At 33.2% G+C, this 13,153-nt stretch overlaps 2 protein-coding genes and 2 long non-coding RNA genes across 4 annotated transcripts; all 4 read right to left on the bottom strand.

The window, feature by feature from the left end:
• Nucleotides 1–4,642: 4,642 nt before the first annotated feature.
• Nucleotides 4,643–6,193, bottom strand: LOC142629422 (uncharacterized). Its single transcript, XR_012843053.1, has 3 exons — nt 5,551–6,193; nt 5,393–5,459; nt 4,643–5,228 (listed from the first exon to the last, which is right to left on the bottom strand). It is a non-coding gene; the product is annotated as an uncharacterized LOC142629422 (long non-coding RNA).
• A 287-nt stretch (nt 6,194–6,480) lies between these two features.
• LOC142629421 (uncharacterized) lies at nt 6,481–10,105 on the bottom strand. Its single transcript, XR_012843052.1, has 2 exons — nt 9,269–10,105; nt 6,481–7,141 (listed from the first exon to the last, which is right to left on the bottom strand). It is a non-coding gene; the product is annotated as an uncharacterized LOC142629421 (long non-coding RNA).
• Nucleotides 10,106–10,906: 801 nt separating this feature from the next.
• Nucleotides 10,907–11,675, bottom strand: LOC142629420 (uncharacterized). The gene has a single exon (XM_075803409.1). The coding sequence runs from the start codon at nt 11,673–11,675 to the stop codon at nt 11,019–11,021; it is 657 nt and encodes a 218-aa protein (XP_075659524.1). The 3' UTR covers nt 10,907–11,018.
• Nucleotides 10,907–12,824, bottom strand: LOC142629419 (uncharacterized). Its single transcript, XM_075803408.1, has one exon. The coding sequence runs from the start codon at nt 12,822–12,824 to the stop codon at nt 11,742–11,744; it is 1,083 nt and encodes a 360-aa protein (XP_075659523.1). The 3' UTR covers nt 10,907–11,741.
• Between the last annotated feature and the right edge of the window lie 329 nt (nt 12,825–13,153).

Raw genomic sequence — 13,153 nt, 5'->3', positions numbered from 1 at the left:
CAGCCATTTGGCGTAACCATGACTTCTAAGCCTAACTTTTATTATATAGTATACAAAAAATTTGTCAAACAATTTCAGATACTGCAAACAAATTACTCAAAAATTCAGATTTTAAAACTTCTGAAAGACCAAAAAATATTAAAGAAAAATTATCAACATTTGAGTTTGGGTTTAAGTTGGACTTGTTAGAAAGATAGAGTTTCACTCTTTGTTAAATTTGGATTAAACAAAAATAATTTTTTTTAAAAAAAATGATGAGTTTGAGTTTAAGTTGGACTTGTTAGAGAGATGAAGTTTCACTCCTTGTTAAGTTTGGCTTAAACAAAAATAATTTCATTTTAAAAAAATGATATTTAAATATTGTGCTGATGTGAAAAATTGTGAGAGCTTCAAAGATTTCGGTTATATATATATATAGATTAAAAAATCCAATTAGATTCTAAATCGGATTCCGATTGTTATCTAATTTTACGCCACGTGTCCTTTCTAAGTTTTTAAAATTTTTGTTCTGAGTGAGTTATAATGCTGTGCAAAAGACGAAGATTATAATATAAATAAACCATCAAAAACTTAACAAAGAAAGGACAAAAAAAAGAGAGTAAAATCATGTGTATATAAAAAATTCTAAAATTAAGAATTAAAAGAGAGAGAGAGAGAGAGAGAGTAAAACTCATCTATGACTTAAAAAATGTCAAACTTTTAAACTAGGTATAATTTGAATCCATATATATGTGTAATTAATATATATATATATATATATATATATATATATATATATATTAAAAGTCAAAGCTTAGAGAAAATCCAATTAGATTATCAATTTTGTGTCATGTGTCTTATCTAATTTTTAATTATTATGTCAAGTGAATTATTGAGTTTAAATATCAAAGAGGCCAAATTCAATTGAAGTCCAATTTTGTGCCGCATGTCCATCTAAATTTTTAAATTTTGTAGCAAGGGAATTATTGAGTACAAAAACCAAAAAGTCTTAATTTAATTAAATTCTAAATTTTACACACACACACACACACACACACACACACACACACACATATAATGAGAAACTATTACATATTTTAAAAGTGTATGGTTTAAAAAATGTGTAAGCTAATACTATGTATAATTTGAAATGAATCGTGTAATTGCGATTGTTTTTAATTGTAACTAGTTAATACTAGTGTGTAACCCATGCTTACGCACGGAAATTATCAATTGTAGTAGTGTTATTGGTTATTAAACATATATGATATTAGTTAATGTAATTTAATTATGACATTGATATGTTCAAGATTTTATCATTTTAGAACTACTTAAACATATTTTGCTTTTTCCGAATTGAATTAGATTGTTGCAAGAGGGAACATGGAAAATGGTTTAAGTAGCAAAACTTGGATGACCAAGCAACTAGTCCCAACAAAAAGAATCAAAATGCTTTTGATTGATTTTGTACAATGTCCATTTTGCAGTCTAATAAGTAGACATGTATTCTTCTTGCTATAGTATATACATGGTCTCACTAGAGTCAATAAATTAGCAAGAGGTTTTCTTCCTTCTTCACATTCGTATCAATTTATTTTAGATTTTCTTTTGATTTATGTGTAATGAACTTCATATGGCAGAGTTGTTTTCTTGGTTTGAATGTTATGTGAAATTAGGAGTGAGGGCAAGAAAACAAAAGTTGAATAGTTTATTTTGTGGTAAGGCTTGGAAGTTTGAGATTTAATTATTGATTGAGTAGAGTGATGGGGATACTGGGTCTTTTATATTTGTGATTGGCATTTGGGAATGGATTGATAAATTGGATTTGTTATCATTATCATTGTGGTTTAGGATATTTTAAGTTCAAATATTGTTATTTATCAGATGCATCTAACACAGATATATGTGGCTGCAAATAATCTCCTCAATAGTTTCCAAGAAGCCTGCTTAATCAAAATTGGGGCTAACAGGAGTACATAAGCAGAGAAATCTAGACTATTTGTCTGCTATTTCGAAGTTTTGAATTTTGTGTTTGAGTTGCTTCTTATGAGAGAGAGTGGCATAGCGCCTCATGTGTTTAGGTGGCATATTATTCCTTGGCAGCAAATGCATGGTCTTGCTATGCTGTCATGAGATTATCTACACATTTGTATATTCAATTTATCAATAAAGTTTTATCTTTTATCCTTAAAAAAAAAAATAGTGCATCTTAGGAGTAGAACAAATTAGCAAAGCAGGAAGATCAAATTTATTAGTTTGAATATTTTAAAGTGCTACAAATGTTCTTTTCTATTTGTAGGGTCTTCAAAATTTTCGACAGCTTGCAATATGGCTGTACATGCATAATTGTTTTGTTAATGACTGCTTCACAGTTTTAAGTTTTACATGGCCAAATCATCAAATTCCCCAATTCAAAGATATATAAAACATTCCAGAATGCTCAAAAGGTTTAGTATCAGATTAAGACTTCGAAGGTATTTCAAGTTTCCAAGACTTCTGGGTATTGGTCCAGAGAGTAATTGCAAAATCTACTAGGGCGAGATTGGAACAATTTGAAATATCCGATTGGATATGACCACTAAGTTTGTAGCTACCCAAATACAGAGTTTCAAGATTAGGACAAGAAAGCCCAATATCTAATGGAAGATTTCCGTACAAAGAATTTTCCATTAAGGAGATCCCTTGTAGAGAGGAAATGTTTGTTGACTAATTCCTTTCTTGCAAAGTTGTTAAAATAGCTAAACCAACAGCGGTTGTGATCAGTGACCGCTTCCACCTTTGCTGGGGCCAGAATAAGCTTGGTTTATAATAAAACTTTTCCTGGATGAAAAAGAAAATTGATCTTTGAGAATCTCAAACCCTCAATATGCATGGAATAAGAGAGCAAGAGGGTGAAGATGATGATGAAAATGATATTGAAAGCCCAAGAAAGAGAATGTTCCTTCATTATTTTTAGTTATCTTGGAGGCTTAAAGGTTTTTGGTGTGGTATAGACTAGAGTGACAGGAGAGTCTAATATATAAGGTGATAGAGAGAAGAGAGGTGAGGTGAGTTGTTAAAAGGTGTGTTTTTGTTTTTTGACTTTGGCTATGGTAGGATATAGTTAGCGGTGGAGATGGGTTGTGTTTTTTTTCTTTGATGTTTTGAGTTTGACCATTGAAATGCATGCTTGGCCAGCGATGTGGAGGATGAAAGGTATGAAGTCAATTTGTGGGACAAAAGATGCATAAAATTTGGTGGGCGAAAATAGCCCACTACCACTAATTAGCAAAAAAATTAACAATTTACCACTGTTTTAGAAATATGTAAGAATCAATCACGTTTTTGAAACTTGAGTATATGAAACTCGAGTTTGCCGTGAAACTCGAGTTCCAAAAACTCAAATTCTTCGAAAAAATATACTTCAAATTTTCTGGAAAATTTTTCCATGAACTCGAGTACCATGGGAAACTCGATTTCACCAACTCGAGAACCCAAAAAGTAGTAGACCTCTACATAGTTTTGAAATAGTGGTAGATTGCAACACAATTTGCAAGAAGATGCTATTTTCGCCAAATTTGGTGGGCTAAAAAATTGTTAGGATACGGCATTTCCTTTACTTTTTAATGTATAATCTCTCTCTCTCTCTCTCTCAAAAACAAATATATTTTGGTATCCCTTTTCTCCGACTGATTGCTTTTATGACCGAATAAGTGTGTTCTCTTTTCCCCCAATGGACCGCCCAACGCTCAACCTACTCTCAGATATCCAACCTCCTATGAGCATTTTAATGTTTTGACAACCGACTAGTCACTAAAATGGGACAAATAATTCAGTATACATAGACATACTTTGCGTTTCACATAGAATTTATGTCCACCTAGCTAAAAAATTGACATGCTTTACCATTCACCATGAAACATTAGCAATGATATAAAACATAAAAAATTTATTAAAAAAAAAAAAGAAAAAGAAAAATCTGAGTTGATGGTATTGATTTCTTGTCTATGTCTGTCCTTCCAATTTTTTTCTTCTTTTCAATTCATTAATTAAAAAAATATCACATATTTTTCAATATAATTATTTTAAAATATAATGTTGCTAGTATTAATTTGACCCTCCTCAGTCCTTACCATGATCTAAGTTGCTAAATCTTTGCCTGAAAACATGTTACTTAAGAAGCCAGAGAATGTCACCACCACCTTTAAGCCAAGAATTTGGTGAGAGAGAATCATAGGTGTCTATTAATCAGCAGAATGACCACAAACACATGGACACTTTTATTTGTGTAAAGTAACGAACACGTGGGTGAAAACAAAGAAATGTTTGCACAAAGTCAGAGCCCAAAGCCACACTAACCAGTATTCACACAAGTAAAGATCGAAAAGGTCAAGACACGTATTGTAAGTCGTAACTTGCATGCAATGTTTTGGCATTGAAACTGAATCCATAATGGAACAAAAGAGTACATTTCAACAATATGACGCCTGCTATTTCGTTCCATAATGGAACAAATGTCAAAGTACGTTAAAATTTGAGACAATGGTGTTTAGTACATGATTTCAAACAACAATTTTTAGTGTTTAAACAACATTACACGTCTACACTTTTTCATCCACACGTATTTTTTAAAAAAAACCTTTTAAACTTAAAAACTATTATTTAAACACACGTACCAAATAGACTCTAAAATTGAATCCCTTAGTCAAATTATGTCGATACATCTAATTTTTACATGCTTCATAACACTTTGAGTCAAACTAATACAAGTAATATACATTATGGGATTTCAAAATCTAACAACAATATTCTCATCATGCCCGAGTCAAATACAAGATTTATATTTACAAGTAATTGAGCAAGGGAAAACCTACCTTTATCTTTTTTACTGCAGATCCTTCTGGCCCTATTGGCAATCCTACAATCCGAAATGCCTGCTCTTTTCTTCTTCTTTTTTTTTTTTTTTTGATAACTTGAAGCCTGCAATCACCCAATTAAGGAGAGCAAGTGGATATGAGGAAACTAATGAGTAACTAACTTCACTTCTAGTTTACGACCTGTGCAATACTATACAAAATATTAAACCCAACAAAACCAAATAGAACAAGAGGTCACAATTTCAGACAGGGCTTTCATGTATTAAATACACAGATTTCCAAACTTCAACACAAGATGCAGATTCAGAGCAAGAGAGGCAGCGGCAATTCACAAGTTACTACAATCAAGTATTTCCAGTAACTAAACTGCCATGCACTTCAACACCAACAGAACTGTAAGCAAAAAAAAATTTCAAGTAATTCAGAACATGTCTTTAGTCTTTACTTAAACGCACTTTATGAATGAGATGATCTTGGATATCACATAGTATCCAGCATTTTGAGTAATTTAGAACATGCCTTTACTCAAATACTCACAATTAAGCCTCATGACAAACCTTGTAAATGTTTCCAAGATCTGGGTGTAAGAGTCTTATCAGGGAGGTCCCATCTCTTTCTCAGGAACTTCAACAGGACAAAAAAAAATTTAATTAAGGTCTCTAATTTTACCTACAAATATAATAAACTTAATTTATTCATGAGTTGGAATGTGAACCTGTTATGCTTGGATTGGGCCCGGTTATGAAGTTAACAAAGCTGAAGCTTGGGCCTAATATAGCTTGTTTTGAAAACGAGCTCAATGCTTGAATTGTCTTGTCTGGCTCATAGGCTCGCAAGCATAACACTTTCATACAGACCTCCAATTTATGGTTTTCTGTCATCCAAAATTTTATAAGATTTATAGAAACAAAAGGCCCTAAATAGGGTAAAAGTCCCTGTGTGCGTGTGTGTGTGTGTGAACAAAAAAGGCCTAAAGGACATTCAAATTGACAGGTTATGTCATCAAAAAGATAGGGTCACTATTTTAAAAACCGGACCAGACCGGTTCAACCGGGAAAACCGGTGCAGTCCGGTCCGGTTAAATACCTCAAAACCGGTCAAAAACCGGAAATTTTGAAAAAAACGGTTTGATTCTCGGTTCGGTTTTTAAAACCATGGATAGAGTACAATCAACTCTATTCTAAGATCTTTTGAATTTTAAATACATAGTAATAAAAAATTGACACAAGCTATGAGTTATTGATACAAACCGAGCAGATCCGACTATCTTATCAGACTTTAACAAACTGAATTAAGCATTGATTGTTGGCAACAGTTTAGCTCAAGGTCTCTGAATTATAAATAGTCAACTGGTACTATTCAACTTGGCTCATTTGCATCTCTAAAGCTTTTTTTTTTTTTTTTTTAAATATATTGGTAAGTTACACGTACTAAGTGGGTCCAGAATCCACAACCTCACCCTCCAACCAATTGTTATGGGAGAAGGAAGTGCCAGGTGAGCAATTGCTAATTGATCATCCCTAAAGCTAAAAGTTAAAAGATTTTGATGGCTAAAATCACATTATCACAGATGAGTCAGTGATTTATCTAACAAAGAGGGGGGAAATGATAAAAATTTGATGCATAGCAGGGGAAAAAATCACAATTCTTTTTTTTAATATAAAAATACAAATCACAACTCTATAAATTACATAATGATGTAAAGGTTACATGTAACTAAACATCCATGTTTAGTTTCTTTTAATGCTTCTCCACTTGAATCTGAAAATAAAAGTAAATGATTACATTTTAAAACAAAAGAAAACATACATGAGTAAAGAATAAAATATTATGGGGTAGGACATGAAGATTTCAATATAATAAAAATGTTGGTCAGAAATAAAGTGGAGAGACAAAGAGATTCATAAAATTTGCGTAGCCAACCCCAAGTACATAGAATGGACATAATCCTCTGTAAATCTTGGCATGTATTTCCGCCACAAAAGCGCAGTCCTCAATGATTGCAACATAAAATTTCAAGTTTCAACATTGAGAATGATTAGAAAACCGACCAAGGGAATGCATTGGTAACTCATATATCTATATATTTAAATCATTAAGAAAATTGGTAAGTATATTTCTCAAGAAATCTTAACACTCCCCAAATTTTGCATTGTGGTTTAAAGGTAATTATCCCTCATGAATTGCACAGTGCACTGCTTGCACACTAGAACAAGGTTAATCAAGCAGAGAATCACACAATAAGTGCAGCATTAATTTTTCAATGACATATGCAAGTTTCCTCCATAGTTTTCTCCAACCAATGCCTGCAGGGTTGAGTTCCAGAAGGAAAAAAGAAAATCAGAATCTTTAAATATCATCTCTTAATAGAATAGGAAATAAATGTTAGGCACATTAATACTGTGGGTGTGGGTGTATGTGAGAGAGAGATTATGGAGAAACTAAGCTTCAAATCCAACACTAAAAAATGAATGCAGATGATACAAAAGCATACTGAAATCAAAATTTAAGACTCACTCCAGCTATACTACATTTGTAGTCTCGATTAAAATGTATATTTAGCAATAGATGGGTTATCAGGCATTAATATATGCTCCAAAGGGTCCTGAGCATGATTTACAGTAATGGTATAACCCCTCTACCAGTTAATAATTAAGACAATATGAACACCTGAGGACATAGATTTATCATATCAAGAAAGCAGTTCAGTGTTTACTCCCCTTGTTCACTCCCTGTGTACTAGGGTGCTTCCTTTTTGGTATCAATATATCTTATTACTTATCCAAAAAAAAAAGCAGTTCAGTGTTTACCTAATAGCAAGAGAGCAACTTAGGCAGTTACAAATTTATACCTGTTTTTATTCAAACCAAAATGTAGACAGTATTCAACTTGTATGAACCTTTTTACAGAAGTACAATAGATTTCTTCAGAAAAAGATTTCTTTAAAACATACACTAAGTCCAAATATGGATAGTATTTCCGAGGTGACACAATTGTAAGATAAATCTAGGAACTATTAAGCCTGTAACAACCCGGAGAAACCACAAAACACTGATGCCGTTAACAACCTAGTCCACTTCTGTCTTACAACATACTTAGTTTTTACCACAAATTTGTACAAAAATATTACCCGGTTTTTTCTATTTATTATTTATAAATATAAGTCAAGGCCACAAATTAGCAAACAGAAAACTTACGGCATAGGAAATACTTTTGGAAGTGAGTATAAGGCAGTGATCCTAGCAGCTAAAGACACAAAAGTGTTTTACATGTATGCAAGTAGATGCTTGGGGACAGCCTCAACATTGACAAGCATTCACTAAAAATCAGAATTGTTCCTGAAATGCCACAATTTTTACAACTTCCCCTGCAAAAATGAATGAAAAATCAAGATATTCCTTACGATTATCATTACCCCCAGTAATCAGTTTTATCCTCCACTGCTGTAGGGATGGAGGTGACATACAATATTTACGATATTAATCTCCAAGCCAAACCACAAGACTCTACAAGGGTCAAGAGTTTCATTTTTCACTACCACAAAAAGGACAATAGGTATTAATTTAATTTTTCCTTCTTGAGAGTTCAGATCTAATAAGTAGTACCTTCTCTACAAATATTCCAAACAAAATAATAGATTTCACTTGGAATGCTAGATGCTTTGAGGATTGTGAACGATCTATTTTTGACATTAAATCTTTCTTTTTCCGTACTCTCCTTGATTTGAGTGTAGTTTTGCCTTTTTATTCTTGTTTTTCTTTCTCCGATCTTATTGATCATTGTAATCTGGGCTTTTCATTTGTGCCACTCTAGTACACTTCCTGTGTACTTGCTTGGTTTTTTCTAATAAAATTTCTTATGTTACTTATAAATAAAAAATAAAACAATAGTTTAACTTGCAAGCACCCATGATCTGCTTTAAAACTAAATTTGATGAGCTAATTACAACCAGATTAGATTCAAGATCTAATTTGGTCCAAAACCTAATCTCTAAGGATTTAAGAATTTTAGGGCTGGCTTGGGGAGAGAAGCATCCTATAGAAGGTTTCATATTTAGGCTATATTTGAATTGGAATACTAGTTTTCTATGATTGGAAAACTTTGAATAATGGTTGGAACATAGTAAAGGTAACTAGTACAAGAAAGAAGATCTATGAATCTAGTCTCAAACTAGGACTCTCGTGTATCCACCTAAGAGGGCAGTATAATGCACCCAATGGCTAGTGTGACTATAATTCTTAGCAATAGTTTCATTATGAGAAATACTAAATTACAGCCTTATATAGAAAAATTGAGGAATTACTTAAATGGCTAAGTAACCTACTACAATACATAAGCTATTGTCCTTACCATTTTTCCATAAATTTAAATATTACTAAATGTCTCATTTGTGCCACAAAATAATAAACTAAGATTAGTAAATATGATTATACCACTAGTCAAGTGCTGTCAGCCCCTCTTCCATTCTATGCAAAATATAAATAAATTTTCTTCATTTATACACTTGTTAAAGCATCCTGCATCCACAACATTCATAATTCATAAAAACATTGGATTGCATGATCAACAAATCATCAGGTTACCATTATACCATAATTCTACCAAAGTTTCTTATCTTCTAGTCAATGAACAAAGAAGTAACTTCATTTCTATATTGGTTCCAACTTCTAAGTCCAGTGCCAATACATAATGATATTTAGCATTAAGTTTACATCAAAAAATATTTTGAAATGCCTACCTATGTTTTATTCTAAAATGTGTATAAACTATAATGACAAATTTAGTGAGAAAAGAAAGCTCTACATATGAGGCAAGTAATAGTAACAGGGGGATTGTAGGTCTACCAAATCCATCAAAGGTCAGAATATTAGTGGTAGTAGAAAGAAGATGATCTCTAATATTAACTACTAAGTAAGGAAAATCAACTAGAATCAATGGTCTTTGGCTGATATTCAATTGACCTATCACAAGCACCATGAGCATAACCAATTGCAAACAAATTATTAAGTCATTTCACAAATACATAAAACTAATTGCATGTTCACAATGTTGCATCAATTGAAGTTCAAGATAATTTTCACAAAAATAAGTTCAAATTTACAATGCTAGTGTTCAACATAGTTCCAAGGAAAGATAACAAAACTAGAATAGCAACAAACAACCTAGTGCCAATACAAGAAAATAAATATCACCATGTACAAGAATAACTTGCAATGAAAATACCTAGTCCTTAATCGTTAGTCAATATGTAGATACGATTACATACATTACAAGTAAAACAATAAGTTTCCTCCAATATAGAGATAGCTTTATCTAATGGGAGGGAGTCATGAAGCAACCAAAGTGCCAATCGAACTATACTATTTGTCTCACTGGCATCCCTGTGTTATATAAAAATAACTAAATTTACTACCTAGGGGTGGGTCCAAAGGGCCCTGCCTTAGTGAGGTTCCACGTCATGAAAATAAATAAATAAAATGTACTAATAATGGAACTCTTACTTTAAAACAGCTATCCTACACAACCTCATATGAATAAAGGTTCAAGAATCTCTAGTAACACTCAAATCGTAGTAAGCGCAAACAGGACATCAGAATTATAAAGGTTGGACACAAACTAGATCCTACCTTTTGGCAAAAAGATAACTAAAAGGTATGAAAGTGAAAGAGACAGTAACTTAAACTAATTGATATTTTAGAAGTCCGACAGCTCAATCTATTGTGGTTGTAAAACATTAGTTTAATTTACAAGCACCCATAACCTGCTTTAAAACTAAATTTTATAAGCAAATTATAACCAGACTACTTTTGTAAAACTGAAACTGATTCAAGAACTAATTTGATGCAGACCTAATCACCAAGGGTTTAAGAATTTTGGGTCTGGTTTAGGGAGTGCATACCTATACAAGGGGTATGATATTTTGCATTAACATTACATTAGAAAAAATTTGAAACACCTATCCATGAGAAAGGGTTTGATGCAACAAAATGAGTGCACAACAAAATCGCAACAAAAGATCGGATAGTAAAAGGAACAAACAATCTAGTGCACAGAATTGGAAAGAAATACCATCTCATAAAAAGTCTTAAATTTTATTAGAATCAAATATACATCACTCACATAATGACTAGTAATGGGTTAAAATATAAAAGTTGTCCTTGATCTTGAGAAACTAAATAACCTTCACTCAAACTTTGGAAGCAGCTCTTGAATATTTTCATCCACTTGGTTAGACAACAGCAAGTCAATAAATAAGGCAGTAGTTGTTGCGTTTGCTGAAAATCCCTTGTCAACCATCATTTTAAGATATTCCATTGCCTTTGTTGTCTCACCATGTTGCAAAAACCCATGAATTATTGTGTTATATGTGTGCTCATTAGGTGAACAACCATTGCCTTCCATTTTCTCAAGCAGCTCAATTGCTTCATCAATTAGATCCTCTTTGCAAAACCCTTTGACCATAATAGTGTAAGTCCGAACATTAGGTTGCAATCCTTTTGCAAGAAGACTACTAAAGATTTCTCTTGCAGTTGTAAGCTCCCCAACATTGCACATACTGTCAATCAAGATGTTGTAAAACACAATATTGTGGTCCAACTTTTTTTCTACGATCTCCTGAAACAATGCCATTGCCTCAACAATTCGTTTATTCTTACAAAGTCCATCTAACAGGATGGCATAGGTTTGGGGATCTGGATGTTGGCCACAAGCTAGCATTGTATTGAATAGCTCTATTGCAGCCAGGACTCTCTTCACTCGACAAAACCTAGCTATAAGAGTGGTGTAAGACACTACATTGGGAATCATTCCTTTTTTGGACATTTCATGAAAGAGATGCATTGCCTCATCAAATTTTTTACTTCTACAATATCCATTTATCAATATGTTATAGCTAAACACATTGGGTTAACAACCCTTCTCAACCATCATATTAAATGCCTTAACTGCCTTATCCATTTGGTTTTGCAAACAATAACCATCAATCAAAGAATTGTAAATGACTTTGTCAGGCTCAATGCCTCTTTGAATCATCACTTCAAAAACCTCTTTTGCCTCACTCAACATCCCTTCCTTGCAAAGTGTGTCCACCAGTATGCTGAAGGTTCGCAAATTTGGCATGATCTTCCTTTGTCCCATCTCATTCAACAAGGTAGTAGCCTCCCTCCACCGGCCAGAATTGCATAGTCCTTGAACTAAGCAATTGTAAGTGACAACATTTGGCTGAATGCCTTTACTCATCATTTCAGATAAAAGGTTCAAAGCGTCATTTACCAATCTGTCCTTACATAAACTGTCAATGATCATGCTATAGAGCACCACATCGGGTTCAAAACCCCCTTTCTCCATCTTCCTGAGCAACCTAATAGCCACACCAGTCTGGCCAATCTTACACAGACCGTTCACTAATGTTTTACTAGTAATTACATTAGGTTCAAACCCTTTATTCTCCATTTCTTCTACCAGCCTAATAGCTCCACCAATGTTACCTCGAAGACACAGCCCATTAACAAGTGTGGTTAGAGTTATATGATTTGGTTGATAACCAAGTTTCAAAATTGTGGCAAAGATAGAGAACCCAAAATCAACCCGGTTCAAATGGCAGTAGCAATTAATCAAAACAGTGAGAGTATAAACATTGGGAGTAATTCCAACGGATTCCATATCTCTAATTAGAGTAACGACTACGGAGTAATGCTTCATTCTTGCAATGGCACCCAACAATTGAGTAAAATCAACAATGGAAGGCAAATTGTACATGTGAAGCATTGTATTAAACAGGCCTAAGGCATGATCAAGATTCTTAAAGGTTCCAGATTGGCAGTGATCTCTCACAGATTTCAACAACTGATTCTGATTCTGATATGGGGTTTTCGCATTTTCTCTAATAGTAGAACAATAATGATGAGAAGTAAAAGCACGAAATGGAAGGCATACTCTAATAATCAAACGATTGCATATAAAAAGAAGAGAGGATGTTGATTTACCCATTTCACAATGACGACAGTCAGTCTCAGCTACCAACTCGGGTCGGGTTTGGTTTAGGCTTAGCTTCGAAAGGAGAAATCATGGTGGTGGAGTGGCAGATCGGAGAGCGAAGCAGTGAGTTCGAAGGTAAGAGTAAAGAATGAGAATGATTTATATTTCTTAATTTTCAATTGGGAACTCGTTCAGAGCCCTTTTTCTCTTTTGACGAGAAAGTATTTGAGGTTTCACCTAGTTGGTTATTCTAAGACCAATAAAAAAGTGAAATCTGTCTAAAAAAATGATGTGTTAAGGTCACCGATAAATTTTCTTCATCGTAAAGGACCAAAATAGAC

This window comes from Castanea sativa, chromosome 3 (genome assembly GCF_040712315.1).
Source record: "Castanea sativa cultivar Marrone di Chiusa Pesio chromosome 3, ASM4071231v1".
NCBI classification, from domain to species: Eukaryota; Viridiplantae; Streptophyta; class Magnoliopsida; order Fagales; family Fagaceae; genus Castanea; species Castanea sativa.
The sequence above is the reverse complement of the archived record's forward strand: the minus strand, read 5'-3'. Positions and strand labels throughout refer to the sequence as shown.

Excerpts from the sequence above, each read along its gene's own strand:
- LOC142629420 (XM_075803409.1), bottom strand. The coding sequence starts at position 11,675 with ATGCATCTCTTTCATGAAATGTCCAAAAAAGGAATGATTCCCAATGTA.
- LOC142629419 (XM_075803408.1), bottom strand. The coding sequence starts at position 12,824 with ATGGGTAAATCAACATCCTCTCTTCTTTTTATATGCAATCGTTTGATT.